Source organism: Seriola dumerili, unplaced genomic scaffold (genome assembly GCF_002260705.1).
Source record: "Seriola dumerili isolate Sdu_G_001 unplaced genomic scaffold, Sdu_1.0 BDQW01000097.1, whole genome shotgun sequence".
Lineage (NCBI taxonomy): Eukaryota > Metazoa > Chordata > Actinopteri > Carangiformes > Carangidae > Seriola > Seriola dumerili.
The window spans coordinates 2282440-2309508 of NW_019174352.1; the positions used below are offsets into that span (position 1 = coordinate 2282440).

The 27069-nt window shown below is 39.3% G+C and overlaps 1 protein-coding gene across 1 annotated transcript in view; it reads right to left on the reverse strand.

The window, feature by feature from the left end:
- The window catches only part of LOC111222479 (solute carrier family 23 member 1-like), a 46620-nt gene extending 19991 nt beyond the window's left edge, over window positions 1-26629 (reverse strand). The window contains exons 1-5 of the mRNA XM_022746217.1: window positions 26426-26629; window positions 9491-9643; window positions 5496-5653; window positions 3149-3332; window positions 1273-1454 (exon numbers count right to left, since the gene is read on the reverse strand). Coding sequence (XP_022601938.1) covers window positions 1273-1454; window positions 3149-3332; window positions 5496-5653; window positions 9491-9643; window positions 26426-26563 — 815 coding nt within the window. The 5' untranslated portion in view covers window positions 26564-26629. The remainder of the gene's footprint in view (window positions 1-1272; window positions 1455-3148; window positions 3333-5495; window positions 5654-9490; window positions 9644-26425) is intronic.
- Between the last annotated feature and the right edge of the window lie 440 nt (window positions 26630-27069).

Below are 27069 nucleotides of genomic sequence, written 5' to 3' on the forward strand. Positions count from 1 at the left end.
TTTGTCACATATTATATTTCTGTATGGGAAATGACCATAAAGTTGAATCACCACCTCTTTGAAACAATTACAACACAAACTAAACATTACAACCTTCCCTCCCCTAACTACAAATTCACACAATGAGGTTAAAAGAAAAACAATTTGAATTGAAGCCAAATTAAAAGGCGTGTTTTTCCTCAGAGGGACCTGGAATCAGCTGGATTACTCTTATTCCCTGTATGTGGGGCTGCCCCATATCCCCCCTTTATCGACTACGAATGGGCTGAAAATGCTGCTGTCAGACACACACAGACAAAAAGCAAAACAAAAAAACACATTACCAGTGAAATACTGACTCAAAATTTACTACTTTTTTTATGAAGGGTCACCGAGGTCATCTTCACAACAAGTTTCCACTCACACCTTAAAACCAAAGGTGACTGGGTTTTTCTCTCTTGCTGCCCCCGGGGTCTAGACTAGTCTCCTGTCATACATTAAGTCCTGTCCCACCACTGACAAGTTTAAATCTAACTTCAAGACTTTGCTTTGAGTTCAGTCTGAGGTTGCCTTAAGATTCTGTCAATGTTCACCCACTAACACACTTCCTGGTTTTACTCAGTTTCTCTTAGGTCTCCTGTTTCTCTTGCGTTGGTTTTGATTTTATCTTCAAACTACCTTTTCTTTTAAGTATATTTGTATTGAGATTAGGGATGGGGAAGGATTAATCGATGATCGGTAATTCGGTAATTGATCGTTGAGAATTTTGTCGATCAGGTGTGTATCAACGATGTAGTGTGTCTTGAAGCAATGCGATGAATTTCACTATGTGGCAGCAACTAGCCGGAATGAATACTCAGCTGCCGGCGAGTTTTCTTTAGTATTTTCTGCCATGGGCATTTTTTAATATAAAAAATTAATAATTCTTATACAACTTATTCATTTACATTTTTATTAAGGCTTAAAGTTATGTATAATTGAGGGCATAGCCACTTTGAATGACAAATGGGTGCCATCAAAGTTGGCTAGCTGCTAGCTGTCTGCTCGGCTTCACACTGAATGTGACCTCTCGGTCGTGGGTTAGCCTTCGTGCAAGACAAATAGCTGCTCTAATGATGCTAACGGGAACATATGCTTGCCTCTGCACGCACCACACATGCCACACCTCTTTGCCCATTTTTGGATTAGCCAGGAGTTAGACAGACTGCACATACGATAAATCCCTCACTGTTACAACATGTTCCTCTTTGTTGTGTAATACATCATAGTGTTGTAAAACATCACTCCACTCACAGAGCAGCTATTCCCCAGTGACCGCCACACTTCTTTCCAGCCTCAATGAACAGCGACAGGCCAATGAGGTTGATGGTGGGAGCGATAGCTAGAGGACCGATAAATTTGAGCACGAGGCCCACCAGCCCGGAAAAGCCCAGGATGATCTGGAGCAGGGAGGACACCAGTATGGCTCCCTGGATCTGTGGATGGCAAGACAAGAGGGACATAATATCAGTGCTTGTGCTAGGTGTCCGGTACTCAACTGTGCATCATATATCACACCAGTGGTGTTCCTGGAGGTGGCATTTCATTTTCTTTGAGCTTTTCCAACCGAGGCTCAGATCACACTGTAGTTGAACAGATCCCCACCCAGTATGACTATTTGTGTGGCTGAGTGAAGCAAGACATCACTGACTTCTGCATATATGCATGTATACACGATGAGTGTGAAGTAAACATAAAAAAAGAAACATGTCATGTCATTTACACTATATGGCTGTAAGTCTGTGCATGTGAAAGTAGTGAAAACACATCCAATAGCCCTTCACCAATCTTCCCTACTGAGAGCTAGTAGAGGTGTAGTAATTGTATGATCAGTTCCCCTTTAGGAGACTCCCCTCTGAAACATACATCTGTGGAAAGAAAATCTTACACCAAACCCTGCCGACAAGGAGATATATGGGGGTGCAAAATACTTAAACTCTGGGCTGAAGATAATTTATGAAATTCCAAATGTTGAGTCAAAGTCATTCCAGAAGGTCACATAAATCCTTCTGAACCCTCTTTATCACAGGAATGCATCGTCCTATATGATGAAAAATGGAAGGAATTGATTTTTATTCTCAAGAAATAATCATTTCTTACTGACTAAAGAGTCTTTGGATTATCTATAACCAGGTGTGACTGCGGGGCTGGTATTGTGTTAACCTTTATAGTCTGTGTGTGTGTGTGTGTGTGTGTGTGTGTGCGTGTGTGTGCATGTGTGTAATTGCACGGAAACTACCACAGAGATGGTTCTGATTAATCTGGCAAGTGTTTAGATGTCTGTCTGTCTGTCTGTTTTTTGCTTTTTAGATGAAGTCAGAGTGATAGCATCAGACCCTGCAGGATGCAGGTACGAAACCTTAAAGGTGTGTAACTGAGATCAAAGTTAAGGCCGAGTTTGAAGATGGTGTGTGGTGCTGAGTATGAGCATGAGCAGGAGCATGTAATGATGATTGTTTCTTTAAATAAAAACCTCAAATTTGTTGAATGACTTATGCGTTAGGGCTGTTCTGACCTTAAATTTCTGCATTTTAACACACTTTCTTTAGTTTTACCTATTCTATTAACTCTTACCCAATATTCTTTGTGTTTACCCCAAATTTTGGCATTTGAACACATTTGTGGGGTTTTCTTTACCCAAATTTAAAGGTTTTACCCCAAATTTTGTCACTTGTTGGGTCTTGTTTTACCCATTTTGAAAGGTTTTGCATGCAACACAATTTTCATACTTTACCAAACTTTTTCTTCGGTTTTGGCTTTTTTTTTTTATCACAGTGCTCGACCTAAATGTTAGTGAAAATCCTAGCTTTGGAATACATTTGTTTGAATTTGAATCTTTTTACTGCAAATTTCTGCATTTTAACACTCTTTTCAGTCTTGTTTTACCTCACCTAAAATAAGTAAACCTCTTAAGTCTGTAAATTTTGTGCGGTTCTTTGGATGTACACATGTATAGATTAAGAGGGCTGTTTCTATCGGCATACAAACATTAAGGTGCGACAGGATTATACAGGGTTCTCATCGTTCCCCTTAAATCCGTTAGCACTGTGAAGGTGACCGATTGGATTCCCTGCCAGGGCACGTGAGGTCCTGCGAATCATCTGCTGGCTCCAGTGAATATTTTACACACCTCGCGCATTCGTGACATCCAGACCTCGTCAGAATCTTCCATCTGCAGCGGGCTGGTACTGTTCTGCAGCGGCATGGACAGGATCCCCGGTGCTTTCGGAGCTGGACACTGCCACTTGGGCAGAGCGAGAATGGCCAGAGTCGGCGTGATGAAACTGAAGGTCCCACCCTGGAGGATTGGTAACCTTTAAGTCAATAAGGCAGAGAGGTTAAAAGGTCAGAGGTCACTGGAAGTAATGATATCGGGTCTCTGAAGAATAGGATGACCTGGATCTGCTTAAAGCAAGCCTGGAAGAAGAGCTGAGAATTTTAATGAGCTTTTCTCACAGACTGTCGGTACAGTGAGGAAAGCAAAACAATATTGGTGCAAGTGCTTTTATGGGCGTTAAAATGAATCCCATGACAAATGCTAATGATTTTTGAAAACTTGGCAAGGATTTCACAAGTGGTGGTAAAAGAGGCTCCAGCTCAGATTTCTCAACTTAAGTTGTGACACAGAGGCTGAATTTCAGTAGTACTACAATAGTTTTTATAAACTGTCCACCTCTGATGATGTGGGTCTGAGACAAAGAACACAGCTGCATTATTTGAGTCAAAGTGTAGATACTCCTGGTCAAATATTACTCCTTGTTACTCAGTGATGTGTTGTTCCACATTTACAGAACCCAATGACTCTGAAGCAACCTACTGACTCACTGTACAACCTGTATGAATCAACACAAGGAGTCATTGTCACTTTTTCTTATTTTTGTTGGCAGTGGGGACGTTTGATCCTGGTTATCACAGCAACCATTTAAAAGGGAAGAAATCTTTCGTGATTTGTCAAACCTCTATCATGGACCTGGAAGATAAGATCATGGTGGTGTGGCGAAGAATCTTCCGGCTCATGTTTATCTAACGTAGCCATCGTTAGGACAGTGCCAAGTTCAAACTGAGCTGTTTCAACATGACTGACCGCGTAGGAGTTGACTGTGATTGGATTTTTCTCCTGTGAGGAAAACAACGTATGGTCTATCACATTTTCAAAAGAAAAGAAAAATTAATTCCGACTAAAAAGCTCTGCTTCGAGGTAACGAGTAAACGTCATAAGTTTAAGAAACAATAAGTGATCGATCATTAATTAAGTAAAGTACAGATATGAAGGACAGCACTCAAGTAAATGTGCTTCGTTACTGTCCGCCCCTGAACATCATGCAGAGATTTCACAACATGATGCATGGCTTGTTGCTTTTGAGGACTAAAATCTGTACATTTTCAACTTAAACTTTGGGAAAGGTTGGGACATCTTAATATAAAACACGTGTTTTTACTCTGGCTTATGCCTGTTTGTATTATTTTCTTTGCTTTTGCAGCGTATTTCTATGCACTTCTGTCTTGCGCGCCTTTGTGCTTTTCATCTTTTTATTGTCTTGCTTCAAAAAACCACTTCACACCACAGTTCTGAAAAGGTTCAACAAAAATAAAGATGAACTCACTTATTATTCAGTGTCAAAGTTGTTTTCTGGGATCCCATTTTGCGTCCCTTTAAGCTTTTTCCAAACTGTGTAGGCGGAGAACTCAAACAAAAGCATTAGCTATTTGCTCAGGCTTACTGTTACAGCAGGGCTGAGGGGGCAGCAAAGGTGTGTGCGGAGCTCTGTGCTGTATCGTACAGTGCTGTATGTGTGGGAGGCAGCTGCACTGTGGTACAGCATACACATGGGTACATCAGCTTCACGTGGATTTTCCTCTCAAAGAGCCAAGCAGCTCCCAGGATTGTCATTAAAAAAAGGAAAACCACAAATTAAGCTGCATAAGCGTTGGAGAGCATAAGGCTTTAAGCATTTCACAACTTGTGCTGAAGGTATCTCATTTCCACTGTCAGCGCCACGTAGAGCCCGACAGAGAAACTGACTCACAATTAAACTCCACGCGAACCAAGGCAGCGGCCTCTGAGCTAAGCTGCAACTTCAGGCTGTTGCAAACACAGCTCAGAGGCTGCTTGTGTCTGGACTTTATGAAAGGACCTTTGCAGAGGCAGCATATGCAGGGCAAGTGTTGAAGGCATGTTGCCGGGGAACATATGGTAGTTTCCTCTATCTTGTGAACATTCTTAAGCAAGGCAGTTCCTCAGTTTGTACCTGCTGTAAATCTTAAACCTGGCTGACAGCACTTAAAGTGTGAACGTGTACGCACACACGCACACACGCACTCACGCACACACACACACAAATGCCATTCCACAGAGGGTTACAGAAATGGAAGCTGTTAAATCTCATGTGTGTGTGTGAGTGTGTGGAAACTCGATATCTCTGAGTGGCCTGCTACTTCCGGTTCACAGGAGCGTGCGAGACAATCGGGGCACTTACCTGGTGCCGACGGCCGTCTGCATCAGCGTGCATAATCCCGACACCAGGAATATGGTGGAGATGAGCTGGCTCTTGGCGGCGTTGTTGTCCTTTATGCAGAGCGGCTCGGCCAGGATGAGCGGGATCGCAATGATGCCGCCGAAAGCGAGGATGTAATGCTGCAGAGGCAGAAGAGAGAGGGAATAGATTCGGGGACTGAGAAGCAGCTTCTTCTGACCATCACTAGTCTTTATGTGACATGTGTTTTTCCAAATATAGACATTAACCTCTAATGATCTCTAGTGCAAATGAGATGTTCCACAATAAGGACTAATGGAAAAATAAGATGCTATAATGAGGGGGCATTATAGCTGATATGCGTCTGAGTTACTGTAACTAAAAATTATGTCTCTTTTTCCACGTACAGAAAACTGTAAATGAACCTGTTGCACACTTCCTGTTTTGAAAACCATCCAGCACAATATCACCCAAAATCTGATTTTCTGGTAAAAAAAAAAAATGAAGTGGCTGAAAGTTTTCTCATCAATTAAAACAAAACTGATTACAAATCAGTGAAGTCAAAATTCAAACCCTTATAGAAAACAGATTTTTCTTCACATTTTAACATTTATTAACCACAACAGTCGAGAAAAGGAAACATGGTAAGATGACAAACATCCCAGGTCAGAATCAAACTGGGGATGTTGCAATTACACGATATGTCTTAAGCATTCAGGACACCGCTACATCAATGCTTTTCTATTATATTCTATTATATTGTGATGAAAGAGGTCGTCCTGCGCAGCTCAGCAGCAGTAGCTTGGGCAGCTGTGATAGTGCTGTACCTGGCACCTAGGATCATGACATATCACACCAGCTGCCAGCTGAGACATTTTACACTGCAATCTGATCACAGATATGACCTGACATAAATCTGGACACACATACTCATTCACACACCAATAATTCTTCCAAATGAGCAAACAGGACATCTGTCATCAACTCCTAAATCAACATTGTTCGTCAGTGCCTTCCAAAGCTGTTCAAAATGACATCACAGAAATAATTCATGTTTTACGTCTATGGTTAAGGCTTTGCTCAGTTTGAAGAAGTGAAAACTAATGTTTACCTGTCACTGAATAAATGCCTGGAACAGTCTCAACAAGACTGAGCATTATAAGCCTCCTAAAGGTAATATTTATTTATGATTGGTGTACGGTGTCCACTCCCTGTATGACGAGTGCAGAGCATAAACCTTTACTTAGTTTTATGTTAAGTCCCAAAAGTTGGCCGGCTGAAATGACCTTCTGTCACAGTTATCCATCACTTCTATGGTCCTATTTAAAAAGCACAGGCTGTACAAAACATAGTTTGCACAATATTTCGTCATTGCAGCATCACATACACAGTACTGCAGTTTATCAGAGGCTGCTATATTTTTTTGTTGTGCCTGAGGTGCGCTGAGTCTAAACATGACATAAAATAAAAAAACCTAACATAAAATATAATAATGCTACAGTCACTACATGTGCATATCATACTGCAATATTCTATTTTGATGGGAAACACATATATGCATCAGTATAAACTCATTTGTAACTTGTCAGATATGGAAATTAACAACATATCCACATCATGTTATTAGTAGACATAATGTGGTCGCAATTATGTTTCCTACATGTCCTGTATTTTCGGTTGTGGTTTAATTATATAGAAACATAATTTCTGGGAGACAGGATTCAGCTGCGAGGATTGACTGTCCAGCACACTCTACCCATGTGCATGCATGTTTGTGTTGAGTGGGTGGGAGGGGGTGTTGGTTTTGGGGATTGCCATGATGCAAAAGAATCTGGACAAAGGGGAAAAAAAAAAAAAAATGGAAGACAGATGTTGATAGGCCTTGCCAGATTTATGGGGTTATTCTCAAACCTACAACTCCCATAAGTCAGGGGAAATGTCTAAGGTCAGTTTCATGACAGAGGAAACTGGGAGGATATTCCTCCGGGAAGAAGGCTGCTTACAAATTCTTGTGTCATCTCCTTCAAATTCATATTCATCTCAGACTGATAGAATCTCAAGTAAACAAGCAGTAAACCTTGGTCTTTGACTCAGATCTGGACTTTAAGCCTCATGTGAAGTTTGCCTCTCAATATACCTTATATCTCCTCAAAAATATTACCAAGGTGCGACCTTTTCTCTCTCTTCAGTGACAAAGAAATACTGATGTAAGCTTTTACACTGAGCAGGCCTGACTGGTGTGACCCTCTGGTCTGTCTGGTCTATCTGGTTCCTGCAAAGATCTTATAAATCAGCTACAGCTGATTCAGAAACCAGGCAGCCCGAGTGCTTACAAGGACCAGAGGGAGAGAACGCATTACACCTGTTTTAAATACTTTACATTTGGTGTCTGTTATTTTCCATATTGATGTTTAGATTCTTTAATGTGTCTTTAAAGCACTTTGTGTGTCATGCAGTGGCATGTACTTCTCACATGCTTAGAGTGTATGAATCAGTATGGCCACTCTGTTACGAGTCTGTTCGCTGCTCCAAACTGTAGGACTGAAACCTTTGATGAGGCAGCTTTTAGCTTTTATGATCCAAGCCGCTGGAACAGTCCAGTCCTGAGGATCAGAGAGCAGCTAGAAGAGCTAAACTCTGATATTATTTTAAACAGTAAAATAGCATCAAACATCTATTTTCTATGTAAAGATATAGTGGACTAATGGTGTCCTGAGAATGAAGACCAAAGCACAGGCTGGTGCACATCGGCCGGTGGACTGTCAAAACATCCATAAAGTTTTGGAAGTTTATACCAGCTCCATCAGCCTCTTACTTACCTGTCATTCTTGCGGGCTGGTCCCAGGAGTTAAGTCCATGGCTGAATTTTTTCCAAGTCCGACCTTGGAAGTGCAATAAATAAACCAATTGATTTATTTATTGCAGTTCTTTTGTATTGAAGCAACATCAAGAAAGACAAATTACTCAGAAAAGTGATACAGATCCATGAAAACGACAGACAGTCAAAGACAGATTGGTGCAGTTCCCAAAAGAACGTCTTGGAGGCCAACAAATCCCATGAAAAGCCCCAAATCTGCAATGAATCGATCCTTCAAGCAAGTATTGTGTTCTTCCTCTTTGCCAAAAGCTTTTTTTTTTAAGTCATACTATATACACTGCCTACCTACTATAAATGCAAGATCATAAACTTAAATGGTATAAAGAAAAAAAAATGGTTTAGGTCACCAAAAAGTGAGAAATCATGTAAATATTATAGAAAATATAACCTTTTTGGGAATTATAATCGGTTACAGATTTCCTACAAGTTCCTACAGGTGCCCCAACTTTTGTTGATGACTTACAAACCCTCTGTCTGTACAAAGGCAGTGTTGGAACAAACTGTGTTACTACACCCTCTGATGCATCCTTTGGACAATTCTGTTCTAATGTTTAAGACAATCTTGCCAGACTAAGCTGGACTCAGGTAGACTTATTACTTTCCTTTTTCAGAGGGGCAATAGAATCGACAGTAAAGGTGGCGTTATTTTCTTCTACATGCCTGTTCAATCAGTAGCAGTATTTATTTTATACCTTAAATGGATTGCTTCAGCAAAGAAGTGACAGAAACTGAGGGAGAAAGAGATAGAGAATGATGTATTTCTCATGGGACATTGGGGTTCATAGTTGGCACCTAACCCCTAAACCACCAGGGTGACAATCTTGTTTCCAGCAGCAGCAGACTGAACAAGATTTGATGAACCTGCTCTTTGCGACCTGTTCGGCACAAAACAGCAGCAACTAGCTGAGAAGCCACTGGAGTCAAAAACAGAGCTAAAAAGGAGTGTGGCTGTTGGGATAACATCCATCAGGTGAATGCTAATGTTGCCTCGAGTCTGCTGGATGTGGACGAGCATTTAGCTGTTTAGCTTAAAAGCTTGACATTCTTCATCTCTCTAGAGGCCAAAAATCATCAATTCATAGAAAGTTGTCAGAAGTGCTTTCCAGTTCCATCACTTTACCTGGAAGCCGAGCAGAATACAGAGGTACCACGGCGGCCTGTCGTTGAGGGAGTAAACCAAATCACCACCTTTGTCCACAGGCTCCTCCAGGGCCTCTGTGTGTGGCTCCTCGATGTCCACTGTCAGCTCTGGCTGTTCATCACTGTCTTTGCCCTTGGAAAGAAGCATAGCAAAGACAAACAAGTCATTAATTCACCAATGTCATTTATCCAAGTAACATCAAATAAAAAACAATATTTTTCCCACTTTAATTCCACACAGACTATTTGGACACTGACTCCCAGGGCTAAATTTTCTGTCAACACAAACATACCTTGAGCCAGTCAATCACTGTTGCATACCAGAGACACTCACCGAGCCAAAGGTAATGGTTCTTAATATTTTGGTTTTTCTTTGAAACGGAGGGTACGGAAAGCCTTCTATCTTCACTGTAATCTAGAGCTGTTGGTTTAGTTTAGTTCAGATGACAGACATAAATACTAAACATACGCAATACTGTGAGTTATGGGTGGGTGGAACATCTATGTGGGTGATAGTGGAGGGAAGGTAGGGTGAACAACATACCTTTCCCAAATCCTATCAAGATGCTGTTGTTGAAGGTGCTTAGAGCTGAATTGCTCTGTTGTTTCTCCCACACAACATGTCTGCAAAAGATTCTCAATCATCCAAATCATGGTCATCCAAAAACTTTCCCCAGGTCATCCAAGAAAGGTTTACCCAAGTCTCCCACCACTCAGTCCGAACTGAAGAAACGTCTTCAACTAAGTCCAGTTGCCCTCAATCCAACAAATTTAACCTTTTACAGCCAAATTCGTTGTTTTTAAAGAAAAGAAATTCATGCACTTTTTGTGATTTATGTTGCACTATAACATTATTACTCTGTGCTGTGACTTTCAGAGATGACACCGTCCTTCTAATTGTGTTTAATCAAGATGCAATGACTTTGATTAGGACTGAGGTTGGATTTGCAGCCAGAGACAGCATATAAATATGAAATATAACTCCATTTGCTTGCATTGTTTGAAGTATATATTTCTGTACTGGTTTCATTATATGTTTGGTTTGGCATGTGTCTGTACAGGTATGAAAGTGTCATACAGGTAATAATTGAGAAGACTTAAAGTAAGTTATAGACATTTATCCCTAAATTTAGCTACAGCACTATCAGATAGACATCTAGTGTGGGAATTTATGACCAATGGCATGTAATCCAGTAATAGGAATTCAAAAGTTATTTAGCAATGTTCCGATAAAAGAGGATTCTGTTGAAAGACTATTGAATGTTCCACTTCAGTGCCATGTGCTAGAACAAGATCAAGGGTGTGATTAAAACTGAAAGTGACAGCTGCTTAAAAAACGGGTGTAACATTTCAATATCATGGGCTTTGCCAGTGAAAATTGGCGCAGTCTGAGCTCAACAAATTCAACTGGAGGAGCTGGGTAATCTGGCGGGTTTTTTATACAATGACTGAACACCAAAGTCTGGGATTTTCAACTGCTGTTCCCAACCTTTTTCAACTTATGGCCCACTTGGAAATCTCAAAAATGTTGGCGGCCCACATGCGACCCCTTAACGATATGGAGGCCAATAATGCCTTCTCCAAGCACTTTTTATTAACAACTGAACATTCAGGACTGAACTGAAAGCAGGGGAAACATGTTGGAAGCTCAATTTTTCTTTTTTCTTTGGTGGGGGAGAGATCACTTGTTGATTCAACATCTGTCTCTTGGCTCTCTTTCCTTTTAAATCTTCATGTTGCTAACCAACCAACCATTTTGATACTCAAGTTTTTGCCATGGATGTAATCTTTTAGTGCGCAATCAGACTGAGATAGTAAATAAGTATACGATGTGTTCAGGCAAGTGACAACATAAAAAAATCATTGCCTTATCACAGTGATAGATCTTAATACAACCAAAATTGTATTGTTTTGCAAATGATTTATCAGCCCACCTTCGATACCTTCGTGGCCCACAGGCTGGGAACTACTGGGTTAACAAAAAGTTGTGATTGCAGCACCTGGGAAAGCTGGTTTCTATTGTACCAACCCCTTCTTAGTCCACACTCAGTTCCATGACTGGTCCATGCTCAAACTGTGGGGATTTATTTCACCATTCAACAAAACAGCCTGACGCTGTGGCCTCCCTACATCACCTGCCTGCTCCAGTAATCCAGTGAACGAATTTTGTTACATGCTTCTTATATATTTGTGCTTATCATTGTGCAGCTGTGATTTAGAGTGAGCTGCCCACCTATAGGTGCCTCCTGTTGATTGTTATTGTTTTAAGAATCAGGGACACCCTGCTATAATGACCACCCAACTGAGCAAGGTCTACTTAAAACCACATGTGCATGTGTGTTTACTGTCTGTATGACTGTGTTCATTGGAGTAATGGGACACTAAATCAGTTGTACAGATTGTAGGAAAAGGGGTAGTTGGTCCACTTGTATTTTTGTTTACCTTATGGTCAGTGCAGGAAGCCACCTTTTGCCTTTTGTCAAACAGGTAAGTGAGTGTACATTAGTGTTGCTTTCGTCAACGAAAATTATGACTAAATATCTTCGTCAACGAACCTTTATCACGTGACGAAAACGAGACGAGACGCAACGTAAATGCTGGTCATGTGACGATAACTATAATTAAATATATAATGCAATATTGTTGACGAATAAAAACGAGACTAAATGTGGTTTACAAAATAAAAACTCTGCTAAAATGTCCCTTCATTTTCGTTGACTAAAACGAGACGAGACGAAATGTTATAACGTCATTTCGACTCGTTTAGTCGAGTTATTATTATTTTGCAGTATTTCTGTTTCCTGTGTCTCACTTCATCAGGTCGCACTGCGCCGACGCATGCGACGTCACTTCCTCAATCCCCACTCGCGGGCGGCATTTAGAAGTTGCAGCTGCGGTTGAACGACAATTTCAGAAACATATAACACGACAGAGAAAAGGACCGATGGCCGGCAGCCAGTCGGGGTTCTTCTTTGGAAGAAAAAGACGAAATGACATTTGGACACACTTTCATTACATAGAGGTGGAAAAAAAAACAGAATGTGTTGTGGAAAAAGATGGGGAGAAATGCGGCCACAAAATCACAGGAAAACATGTTTGGTTGGTAAAATAAATATGTTGTAAATTCAAATCAGAGCGTCTTGTGTGGAATGGATGTATTCTTGAGTCTATAAGGTAACAATAATATAATAATAAGATAACCTTGTTTGAACTGTGAAATGGGTTTGGCTAAAAGAAAATTTTGGTTTTGTCTATACTACTAGGTACTTATACTATACTGGGTTAAATAGAATTGCATTACTAGAAAGAGACTAAAATCAAATTTTCACTGACTAAAATAAGACTAAAATGCTCAGACTTTTAGTCGACTAAAACTTGACTAGACTAAAAAGAGTATGAACATGACTAAAACTAATAAAAACTAAAATGACAGCTTGACACAAAGACTAGACTAAAACTAAAACTAAAACAGGCCGCCAAAAACAACATTAGTGTACATCCTCGGTCGTATGCAGGTTTAACAAGCAGGGAAAATTTACTGAGGTCTGGACCTTTGTGCCCTTATCTTTTGCATGAATTACTTTTGAAAATGTCTTGAACACGACACAGACAGTGCCAGAGGTTCGGTTCCAATTGGGGTGAGAAAAGTGTGAACGAGCATTTTACATCAAAGTGTCCATCCCATAACATAAGGTATGTTAACTCCCTCACCATTCATATTGTCAGAGGCAAAGTCATAAACCTTTACTAGACTCACTTCTATTTACTCTCACAAATACCACGAGAAACTTGAAACCAGAGATCTTATTTGTATTCCTCTATTTTCTCTCTTTCCTTCTTTGCCATTTAAATCATTGCGGTGACATCAAACACGTGGTAAATCATAGAAGTGAGAGAATAATACAAAAATCAAGTGTGGTGCTCTGTTATGTAACACAGATGGCTTTCTTCCCATTATCCAAAGACAGTTAAAGCATGTCAGGTGGTTCAGTACAGAGAGAAACAAATTTTGCAAATATACAGCAGGACTCAGACTTTTGAACCCTGCTGTGTTTAATGATTTATAAACAAATTACAGTAAATAAACGATGTCCATGTGCACACAGAAGTCAGGACAAAGACGTTAAATCTTCAAAACACACATCTGAGGCTACTATTGAAACGTATTTCTCTCTATAGGTTAGAGACTATGTATGTAGTCATAGGTGTCTATGTGTTTTTCATCCCTGTGATGGACCGGCGGCCTGCTCTGTCCAGGGTGTTTTTTTTACAGCATCCTTTGGGAAAAGGTGTTAGCTGATGATGGCAGATGTGAGTGTGATTTGCATTAATAACTATTAAGGTGATCCTTAAGGGCCACCTGATATGTGAGACAAGGGGCTTTCTTCAAATGCAAAGAGGTCAACTCCCTCTTTAAACAGGCCACACGGGACAGATCAGTTTTCTTGTGGGCTTGTATAAACCCTTTTGAGGATGTGCCTGTTTGAAGTGCAAGTATGCCTTGCCTTTGGTGGTTACAAACAGTAAAGGCCCCCCGGTAATGCCACAGCAGCCTATTACTAATCATTAACACAGGAAAACAAAGTCTTGTCCAAGGTTTCTTTTCAGCAGCTCTCAGTTGTAATAACTTCCTGAGCTTCTGTAAATGATAAAATTCTAACTAGTAGAGATTGAATTCAACCTCTTCTGCCCTCAACCAGCGCAGATTTATCTTCAAACACAAGAACCTGATTTACAGTGCATTCAGAAAGTCTTCAAACCCCTTCATTTTTTCACATTTTGTAATGTGGCATCCTTTAGCTAAAATGAAAAAAAGGAAATTCTGTATGTATATACTCGATAATACAAAGTGAATTTTAGAAATTTTAGCAAATTTATAAAAAGGTTATTAATTCTTAAATGCAGGAAGTTTGGAACAATCAGAATTCTTCCTAAAGCTGATCTCCTGGTCAAACTGAGCAATCAGGGGTGAAAGGTAAGAGATAACTTCATACTTAATATACAGGAAAAGGGACATGATAAAAATAAATAAATAAATAAAAAGATAAAAACAAAAAACGTCTTACCCACACGTAGTTGTGCGTGCATACAATTTTAATTAAATTTATGTAATTTGTACAGTTATTCACTGTATATCACCCAGTAAAACACTATAAATCCTCTTCCAGTAAATAACTGTAATTTCCATTGCATCATGGGATTTTTTTGTGACGTAATACACCGCATACAGTGATTTACTCTATTTTTTTTTTTCAAATTGCGGTATGTTACTGTATTCCTTTCGCGACCATTCACCGTTTTTTTTTCTTCTCATTACTTGTTTTATTTCCGTATCATTTTATTTTACATTTAGAGTGACAACCTAGCTAGATTTATATTGGGAACCACACATATTTTTTCGGGGAGGGAGCGCAGGAGGACGGTCACACACACTAAAAGTTCCGGGCAACACATTCACCTGTGCCGGTGTTTAAGAAGAGTTTTCTCCGTAAGAGACACAGACCAGTAAGTATGGTACAAAAATAAGAAATAAATAAATAAGAATACATACATATACAGTAATTACGCTTGTGAGGTCTGTGCACCAGAATTTAAGATAGTTTAAAACTTACTCTGTGCACCCGAATTTAAGCTAGCTTAATATTTACGCTTTTTTTTTTTTAGCTTTAGCTGTAGTTGTTTGTTGTAGTTTTCTTAAATGGAATAAAGGACTAACACTGGCTAGCTAAAGTTTATCATTAACCTTACAATGTTATATTTGTTAAGTGGATACGTTTTTGTGAGAGTGATTGCTGTACAGTACAAGCAGCAAAGATTTTCTTTTTCAAAGCTTAACGAGTGGTAGACAGAAACAAGACAGAGATCTATTTTGGTCCAAAGTCAATTCATATCCCTTTTGTGTTTCGTATGTAAGTATTATCCGTGAAAAAAAAAAAAATTAAAACTATGTATAACTGGCCAGCTTTAAAACCTTTTGTGCCCATGCAAAAAGCCATAGAAATTTGGCTAACCATAGGTCTTACCATGACATAGAAGAGTGTCCTGGAAATTTCAGGACATTTTCTGTGTTAAAGACTCACATGCAGAGAAATCACTTCCCTGCTGTGTCACAGAGATGAGATGTGTATCAGCATAGTGGTAACCTCAAATGCAGTGTTCAAGGTTGACAATAGTTTTTCCTTGCCGTGCATTCATTTGAGATTACACATACGCAATGGCAAAAAAGTCACTTGTCCTTTTGAGGGATGCTGACAATATTTTAGAGTGAGGTCATCCTTTGCTGCACATATATCTAGGAAACACAGGTAGTCATTTGTTGAGCTGCCACATGCACCACAAGACACTGACAAGTTCAACACATTCAAGACCAAGATGAGACTGTTAATTCATCTCTTGATAGAAATGAAATGAACCCAGATTTGAACCCTGACACATTTTTAAAGAATTTGGCGCAGTGTTATTTAAAACTTCCAGCCTCTGATCTGTAAACTGTATATAATATGAGTAACCTAAACTTGTAAATATCTGTTAATGTATTCCTTATCCTTTCCTTATCTTCAGTGAACGGAATAATACCGTCGACACCGATGTTAACTGCTTGCCAAATGAGCAGACAGCGCCCTGCTTATCCTTGGAAGTGACAGACGGACATGAGGACCTCACACCTCCTCGTACACAACCCCACAATCCTGGATTCTCTATGACAAAAACACAGAACTCATGGATCAGCCAGTTCAAGATTCCTTGGGACAAGATGCCTGCTTCACTCTCACAGGCAATATTTAGAGGGCAAAGTAGACGGCTGTGGCCGCATAAATTGGAAGCCAAAATGTCTCCCAGAAGGAGAGACAAAGGTCTCTTTAGAGGACAGAAGAACAAATATGGCAGCTATATTTCAGTCTGCTGGCCCCAGAGCTGCAGACATGCCAGATATTGACAATTCAATGAGTTTCAGATACATTTATCAATGACGCATCATGAATACCTGCCCTCCTCCTCCTGTCAGTGTGACTGAGGAAAAATGGCTTTTCCTCTTTACAAAAAGAGGACTCTGCGCCCGTTTCAAAACTCTCATAGGTATTGATATCTGTGATCTAGGAAGGAGGAAGGGGAAGAAGACCATATACTTCTTCCAAAGGCAGGCTCAGGAAAGAGACGTTCAAGGTCTTCTACAGGACATTGAGAGCAACACAACAGCCACGCAGCAGAACCAGACCAGCATAGTAGACGTAAGTAGGCAAATAGTTTTGTGAATTACCTGAAATGTGTATTTGGTCATTTTGAGGCTGTATTTGAAACATGTTGTAATCCAGGGCTTTTTTGTGTTTTAAAGACAACTGCAGCAAATAGCATTCCTTGAGAAAGACATGACCCTGCCAGCCACTCCTAGACTGATAATGCTTGGTAAGAGAGGACTCTCCTGTTATTATGCAAAAGGTTAGTGTGCTCCATTTGGAGTATGCCTTTTTAAAAATTGTGTTATTTAAGTTAGGAGAATCAGAGTTTGACTTCAGAGCAGCCATGACATTGGAATCATCTAGCAAAATTAAATTTAAGGAATCCCTGTAAAAATTGGTCATGAATCAGCAATTTAAATATTTTCAGAATCATACTTTCAGGTGTTTTCTGTGCATTTAAAGCCTTAGGTTGAACCACAGACGAAGAAAAAGCAAAAAAAAACATGTGTTTGAAGCACATTGCACTTTTTTAAGATATTAGTGAAGTTTCCTCCTTCCAGCGGAGAGTCTGTTGAGAGGCTGCTGTGATAATTATAACATTCAGAGAGCAGACATTTTGGAAGACATCAAAAAAAGGTTAATGCTACAGTCATATACCCTTACGGGAAGTTATCTGCTGTGATCTAAGACATTTCTTTTACGTTATTCATTATTGCATCCGTCCGGTGCGCAGTCACCCCTTTGTTTTTAGGGAAATATTTGCTTTAGAGCGTGCTGTGCGATATTACACCTGTGTGTAGAAATAAAAGGACATTGAGTCCTTATAAAATGTTCAGGAAGATGCTCAGGGAGAAGGGAAGAGAAGTTTCCACCCAAGGAAAGTGTTTTTTTCTCCCAGTTGGACCCTATTACTTTTACAGCTCTCTCCAGCTTTTCAATTTTTTTTTAACCCCTTCCACATCCTTCTGTCACCTCAGTGTTTTTTACTTGAAAACAATGTTTTGGACCGTTGCAAAGAAACAAAACATCCCACTGAAATGAAACCCAGATAGATGAGAGGAGGAGTTGATCACAATGGTCTAGCTGTAAATTCCCAGGGGGCTGATTGAAGCAAAGCGTGTCCACATCATCTGGATCAACCTTGAGTCCATAACAAAAGCTCAAACAGATGTTGGACCTGACACAAATTTTCAATTGCTAACGCCACACACTATATATCATGTCATTAAATAACTTGTGATAAATCAGCAGGATTCATCAGCTGCCTCACCTGACTGATGTAGGGCATGTCTCCGGGGTTATCAGGTCATCTCCCCCCTGCATTTGATTCACTTTAGACAGATATTGGTCCGGAAGGCTCAGTGGTTATTTCCAGCATCTGAGAACCCTTTAACCCCCAGCTACACTATTTCACAGACAAACCTTCAGAGATGTCTGCATAGTTCCCAGCATTCATCAGCGTCAGTTCTTACAGGTCTTTGACAACAGGCTCATGATGCATATATTTATTTTTTACCAGTGATTTAGATAAAAATGTCCTGTCTCAATCTTATTTAAAAAAAAAATATATATAAAAAAATAAAAAAAAAACTTAAAAAATTATGACTTATATCAATAGTTCTCAAACTTTTTCACATCAAGGACCCTAAACTGACATAAATTGGACCGCAGACCGCCATTTGATAAGATTTGGTCCCTGGGTTAAGGGACAAGATTTTTGCTGTTAAATGTTGTACTACAGAGAGTGTTTGAAACCCATGACCAAAATCGTCGTACTTTCTGTCACTGTGTTACTTATGGATGGAATTAGTGAACATGAATTATTCCCCTTTTTTTGAGTGGGACCCCAAAGAACCCCCCAAAGACCCCTTGGGGAACTTTATGTGATCAATAGTAATCAACATGGTTGAGTTAGTGATTAAGGCTGGTATGATTTAATACTGACAATCTTTAACCTATTCTCTCCTCCATAAGAGGTTAAACTGGTCAACAATACAGCACCGGCCAAGAGTTTTAAAGCACTTCCATTTTCCCATGTATTACTGAAATGTACATAGTGTAATGTCTCAGTGTTTCTGAAACTAAAGCACTTAACAAAAACATAAATAAATACTTCATTTTTTATTTTTCTTAACAAAAAGTAATCATGGAATCTTAAATCCTAAATTGAATCTAAATCTTTGACTCATTCAGCAGCCGAACACACCGGTGTTCTTTCTACACTGGAAATCACGTAATGTTTGGAAAGTTTGCTCCAACATTGTTGCTGAAGGTCCCATAAATGTGTTGCACTTGCACGTTCTGTCCAGTTCATTCCAAACCAGCTCCATGAGGTTTAAGAGTGGCGACTGTGCTGCTCCTCCATCATGTGAAGCCAACGTCTGGTTCTTTTCTTCCGATGCTTTGGCTCATTATTTTGCTGTAGGATGAACCTCTGACCAACCAGTGTGTCTTCCTTCCTTTTCTTACTTGTCTTTTTCTCACCATTCTGACAGCAGCATACGCTCATACTTCCTGCAGCACAGTGTTGTCCAAATAATGCGTCAGAGGATGTAGTAGCACAGTTTGTTCAAACACTGCCTTTGTATAGACAGAGGATTTGGTGTTTGCATTAATTTTTAAGTCTTTATTTACTTAAATAGCTACATTTTTTTCCCAGAAAAAAGCCTGTGAACAGGATCTTTCAGTTGTTTTTTTTTCCTCAAAACTAATAAAAACACCAATAAAACTGGAAAAATGTGGGTGCCTTTGACCAGTAGTGTATGTGTAAACACGTATGTATCAAAGCCATTACCTATCCGACTTCAGTTTTCAGGATTACATTTCCTATCCTAACTTTTGCATGTACAGTACATTGTGGGACGTCCCATGTGACCCATTAGATATCTTCAAATGCAAAGAGGTCAGCTCCTTCTTAACACAGTCCACATGGGGCAGATCAGATTCCAAGGCGTTTGTACAAACTCTCTTGAGGATGTGTCTGTTTGAAGTGTAAGTCAGTAGATGACACCAGTGTTCCAACTGTGACAGGTATTCAGAGGTGGGGGGATATTAGATGGTGACATATGAGATGACCGATGGAAAAAAGACAAAAAAGAAAAGTTTACCATTTTTAAGTCAAGCAACAGCTCAGATTATATCCTCCTCAATCATAATGAGGAAAACTGACATTGATACTTAGAATTATTTCATCCGGATTGAGGAGCTTTGTCTTTACAATAGCTACAGCCCAACCCTACATTACAAACACACTAGAGCACAAGTGGGGATGTAGATAAAGAAGCCCATATTAAACAAGTTTCTACTGTGTTGTGTAGCACACAGTCAGTGATGTAAAGCTGTCAGAGGCTACTTTTGATATTGTACAGTAAAATAGGTTGTAATCCCATAAGGATCAGGAACCCATAACCAGAACCATCAGCCCACACTCAATTTGAACCCTGGATGAAACAGGATAAAGACGCTGTTTATATTTGTACTATATATCCCAGACTTTTTTGGGCCCCTGAAGCCAATTTATTGTTTATTAAATTTACATATTACTGGCAAATATTAAACTGTAACAACTAGCGTATGACATATTTTCCTCCACTTTTAAATCCAGGGGTGAAAGCAACAAATTACTCTCATTACTGAAAAGTGTTTTTTTTTTTGTTTTTTTTTGTGTACTTCTAAATCTGTAACTTACTCGTACTTAAGTATTTCTTAACTCCAGTATCTTAAAGTCAGACTCAGTCCTGACTAAAAACAAAAGTCACATGATGAAGTTATGATTAACTGTGTGAGAATGCAACAAAGAGTCAAATCAGCAGCTGCAGCAAAGAAGTTGCTGCTGGTTGGATCAGCATCAACAACTACTGTGTTGCCAAGCAACTGCTGCTTTATTTTGTTGTTTAATCTACAAGAAGTGGCAGCTGTTTGATTTATGTAGCTTGATTTATGTATCTTAATATTGCTACATAAAGTCTATGTAGCCCGTGGTGTCCTGGTGTTTCTACTGTTTTGTCCCATTTATAGAAGCTCTGTGTATAATACAATACGGCTCACACATCACCGCACACTATATCCTCCAAAAACATCATATATCAATAACTCTCTCCAACAATTAATAATATTGAAATTGTAGAGCTGTTTTATTAAACTGCATTAGTTTTAGATAGGTGTTCCTAATAAACTGCTAACTGAGTGTAATTGTGCAATTATCAGTTGTATGCACGGGCTGCAAAGTGCCTGGCTGGAACTTATTGGTTACTTTCCGTGCAGTTCTCACCTGAGAACGGTGTATATATGCATTCAAATACTAATGCATATATACACCTGGTGGCCTTTTATCGTATGTTATTGTAAACCTTATATTTTAGAAAATACAATTACAATTTTCCACTACTCTTTCCACCCCTATTTAAATCCCAGCACCAACGATGTTTCTGTAGTTCACAGACCCCTGCAGTTAAAGGCTACATAATCCTTTCAAACTATGAGTAATACTGACCTTACTGGTCAAACGGTACAGTATGCTCCATGTGAACATCTGATACCATTGATCAAGTTTTCCCTTAAACAATAGACTCTTTATCTTACACTATATTTCCTGTACTCCTCCAACAATAATAATATACCAGGTGCAGAGGGTCTTCTGTGACCCTGTCTGCACTTCTGGTTGAAAGATTCTGGTATCTATTGTTCTGGACAGTGGAGAGGGAACAGTGTTAGGGGGAGACAAGTGAAGACATAAAACAGGGCCCATATTATAGGTTATGGCTTTGATCCTGCTGTATGTGAGGGACCTTTCAGCACTGGATTTAAAATGGCAATCAACCAATTAAATCTAAGCCATCTATCTATCTCAGTGTACTGTACCTTATCAGTAACAGTGTCTGGACTATTGCACCATCCCTCTCACCGGATGCCTGACACATTACACACCAGAGCGAGTTCACGAGATAACATCCAGACTGCAGTGAATATGAGAATATTTCACACCGAAGTCTTATGAGTGAAAAAGGCCACATGCTGTGGCCCTTTGCTCTGAAACCTGCTGTGTCCCAGAGGGTGAGCCTGGCACTCACTCAGCACTTCAAACAAAAGAAAACACCTTATGCACATCCCACCGTCGCGTCTGTCTCACACGAGAGTCACATGACAGAGACGGACCATGCAAATGCTGGCCCATCTGCACCGCATTTCCTCCCCTGTCTTTGACTTGCTCTCACGGTACTTAATTCTCAGCAGGTAGTGTACACACGGACATCTGCTTCAAGGGATTACATGACCGTTTGCTTCCATCTAGTGGTTATCTACCTGCACTCTAGTGACCGCAGGTCAATGTGAGTGGAGGGATCCAACAACTACCAGTACCTACTATTTCCTTTATACTATTAGAGAAGGGTTAGTTCCCTTATATTCCTGAAAAAACACATTTTCTCAACAATCGTTTGTGGTATCTGGACATGTTGATGGTCGTAGTGTGGTGTTTTTGTCTAAGTGAGATATTGCTTCTCAGATTAGTGACTTTGGTGATTTAAAAAAAATCACCACACTCCCACCTTTACTACATCATTATAATAATGATGATCAAAATGGGCAATATTATGATTATTTTTATAGTGTCTGCTGTATATATATATATATATATATATGTACACAAATATATAGATACTATAATTGATAATATATTTGCTATTACATTATTAATATAATTATTATATTATGATTGTTATTATTATTACATACCACAGATTCTAATTATTAAATGTATTAATTTGTAAATTAAATTTTAATTTATATTATTATAATATATTATTAAAACATCCATGCACACACACACACACACACACACACACACACTCAAACATACCCTTCCTAACCTAAGATCTTACAGTATATACTCCATGTAAGTCTGTTTTATGTTTTCTGAGTCACCATGTCTTCCATGACACTCCATATATAATATTGTTATTTATGAATTATCAAGTCATATTAGTTCACCAAAAAATAAAAAAATCTTTTAAAAAAATCACCAACTCTCATTTCCAGGATCAAAACTTCTGTTTTCTGTGGATTTTCCAGAATAACTGGTAAACTGTTTGTAAAAAGCCAAATTTTATAAATTTGTTTTTTAAAATATTAATTAATTAATATATATATAATAAATAATAATAAATTACTGCCACCCATGTCCTGTCACTCATGTTCTCCATTGTCTCCCAACTTAAAAAAGGCAAGAACGGCCAAAAACACTACAGCAAAGTAAACCATCTGCATGGCTGCATCAAATTAAGTAAGAAAATATATACTTTTGTGTGTGTGATTGGGGAGACCTTGTTTAAATAGTTTAGAAAGTAAACAGTGAATTGTTAACATGAAAAACACACACAGTGCACTACTATTAGCGGTAAAATGTAAGTTGTTGGTTTACTGTGAATAAACCAACAATGTCAGTGTCAGCCCAGGGGGAGGTCTGACCACGTCATCATACCACTAACTAAAACTGAATACGAATGTGATATCATTATTTCCTGATCTGCAAAGTGGTCACCACAGCTATTAGATGAACACAGTGGAGTAAAGAGCAGGCTACATTATTTCTTCTGTAAATGTAGTGAGTCGGAGATACAGCAGCTGCAAACAGATGGTGCTAAAAGTGTGGTTAATCATCACTGAAGGTATTCAGAGCGATTACTTAGCATGCAGCGTCATGTGCTGGGATGTGTGCCTTCCACCATGCAGCTGAGATGATACGGACAGATAAGTTGGGGCGTGGGAAGACCAATGAGTTAGCTGGCTGCCTGGATGATCTTCGAGAGGCTCTTCTGGTTAGTGACTGTAAAGATCACTGTAGTAAACTAAAGAACTGCTTCAGTGGTGCTATGATGCAGCATCTGTGAACTTACTGCGTGTACTGCACTGATTACAATACAATAACCTCAGGATTTAACCATCTCAACCTCTCCTTCTGTTTCTTACACGTAGTGGTATTGGGATGTTATTAGTTAATATTTACAAATGTACACTTGCTGATGCGGTGAGAAGCCTGTTGACTGAAACTACAATGTGAAGTGTGTTTTCTCTCCGAGTCAGGTGTGTACAGAATTCCTCCTTCAGTACAGAATAGATGCACTTGTCAGTGCATCTGTCTAACCCGACACAGAGGTCGCGGCTTCTCAGGTGCCTTAGAGGCAGCAGCAAATACAGCGACAATGACTTTCACCATTTCTGACAATTTAACTTTGCTACCGTGTTCTCCCGCTTACATTTTTTTTTGGGGGGCCTTTTTATGCTTTTATTGACAGTGCAGTAGAGAGAGACAGAAAATGGGGAGGCAGAGAGAGGGGGAATGACATGCAGCAAAGGGCTGTCCGATGCAGGACTCGAACCGGGGCGGATGCTCAACCAACTGAGCTACTCGACGCCCCCTCCCGCTTACATTTTAATCTACATACCTACAGTTAAAAAGAAAATGCAAATCATTTGCCAAAAATTTGAATCTGGACATTCACGGTTTTCTATCCAAAACCTGCAAATTTTGAAGGTGAAGTTCCTGTTGGAGGAGTTGTGTAAACTGAGCTGTGCTTCTGTGACCCTCTCTTTGTGAGACTCGCAGACTCGCAGACGACTGAGTTTGTACTTACCGATTTCCACACTCACACAAACATGCATGCACACAATCAGTACAGTACTTGCAATATTTAATACCACCATCTCTTATTGAGCTATTTCTCTTAGCATAATGGTCGTTCTATACATAAAGCAGCATTTTTTATCTTTTACATTAGGCCAGTTATTGGTCACCTCCAGAGTTATCTACAATGAGTTAAATACCACAATGAGCCTCAGACCTCATCGCCACGGTACAGTAACTCTGACCCTTGAGCTCTTCACTGTTGACATGTCGATGTTCCTGTGACCAGAAGTATCTGTGCTTCATTCTCTCATGAAGCCTGTCTTTGTTATTGGACTTCAGCCTCTTTCCTCTGTTGACATCTGAAACCTTAAAAGGTCTGGCACTACCTGACTCACTGGCAAACAGAAGCTCTTTTGTCTAAAATGCAGGAAAACTGCAAAAAAAAAGAAAAAAGAAGCATAATAATAATAATAATAATGCTTCACTGGTGAACTCCAAACATGACAACTGGCAAAGACATATACTATATATGGAAAAGATCCGAGCACCTACATGCATACTGAACAGCATGAGGACAGGGAGGGAACATTGTAGGCTATGGGTTAAATCCTTTAACAGATTTATGAAAATTATAAAATTGAATCTGAATAAAATAAAAAATAATAATAAAAACATAATCCCTGCATTTACTGAAACTTTTTGATCTCACTGTTTAATACATATGTCCTTTTTCTGCTTCCATTATATCCATTATATTACAGTTTGAATCAGTTATTAGCCTTAAAGATTGACTGCTGGGATTTCTCACTTGCTAAATATGCTTTTAGCTTTTAATCCAGCAGAAAATCTTTAATAAACATGATATTCAGCTGTTAAAATTAAATCTGCCTTAGGATGAGAATATCTGCCAGTGATTTGTTTGAAATGCAACTTAAAAAGGAGCTGTGTGCCAGTTTTGCTATTGCTACATAGCTAACGTTAGCATTAACAGCTGATTTTTTACCAGTCTAGAAGAAACGTTGCAAGTTTAGCATCAAATTTCAGTCCTTTACTATCTCCAGCAGTTAACTCTTTTTATCACATCTTTTCTTCTACTGAATTTGTCACTGTAGCATTCAAGTTGAAGCTGCTCAGAAGGTTTGTTTTAACCTCGTCTTGTAAATGCAACAATGGCTTAAACTCTTGGAAAGACTGGTAAATTAACAGCTGTTAAGGCTGACGTTGGCTATGTAGCAATAGCAAAACTTGCAAATAGCTCCTTTTAATATATGACTAGAGAATGGGGCAATCAAGGTGCCTGGCAATCAAGGTGTCTGGCAAATGTATAAATGTTAATATAACTATTTTGAATTTTTTCTATGTTAGAGTCTCTTGTTGGGCTTTGAATAGGAGTTTTGGGTGGTATACAATACATATAATAACAGTAATAATAAATGAAGCCATTGCCCTTTGCAAGTGTTGACAGACTGATGTGTTCACACATCTGGAGTCAAAGCTAGGTTGTTTGTTATGTTTTCCTAATTTTCTAAATTCTTCCGTTATTTGGGATGGGGAGTAAAGAAGGGGAAACATCAACCTCAGACTCAGCTGTGTACACTTGCATACCCCATGCAGCCAAACCATTTTCTCTCTCTCTCTCACCCTCTCTCACACACACACACTCACACACACACACGTCCCCACTTCAATATCCTTTATTCAGTCTCTTGTCTTTTGGTTGATGTTTTACCAAAGAGCATTTCTAGTTTTACCTTGAAGCTATTCCATCCGCCTCGACTACACTCGATTGATCTTTACCACATACTTTGAAACCGTGCAATCGATTCCACTGAAATGTCCCGTCTTTTACGGAGCACATGCACACGGTGGTAATTTCACATTCCACAGGGGCTTACATTTAGCTCTCACTGTTACTGTAAGGTAAGAAAACAGCACTGTGAGTCACCTTCTCTTGGTCTCTTAGGAAAAGTGAAACTGAAACAACTTTCATTTCATCTTTATATTAAAACGATGTGCATGCACTAAACAGCACAACATCAACCTGTATCTGAAACTTTGATATTATCGGTTTCACAAAGCCAAATTGAAGGATTAAGAAAACACTTTCGCTTACCACAAATGCAAGATTGATTGATCCTCGTTCCTTGAATCCGAGCTCTATTTTCTCCTCTGTGGTGAGATGCATTCTGGTAAACAAGGCAAGGTGGTGTGTAGTTGCTTCTGTGGACCTAAGTGTCGGCTCTACACACATACACAAGCACACACGGTGGGAGTAAAACTGACTGACGCAGAACTAAGAGGACAATGTGACTCACGTCACCAGGGAAACTGAGTATCACAGTCAAGAAGAGAGTGACTCAGTTATTTTCTAATCTCCTCCCTGGCTCTGAAATGTTTCTGGTCAGTAGCTAACTGTATGTAGGCTTAACTACCCCGACTTACAGTCATGTGTCTGCTGTTGTGTGACGATTGGATCCTATGAGAGTAGACAAACACGTTTGTCACATGAATGTTTACTTTGTCATACATATTAAAACGGTCTTTCAAAAGATCTGAAGTTGAGAGATTTTGGGAATAGGTTTCGTTGTGCAGTGTTTCAGTGGATTTCAGTGTCTGATTTGTTTCATGGCTGTTTCTCTATTTTTTTTTTTTTTTTAAGATGCTATAGTTCACCTGCACTACAATGGACACCATGTTATCACACAGTCACAGTATGATGCTTGACATTTAGAAGGAATGACACTGTCATTAACATCA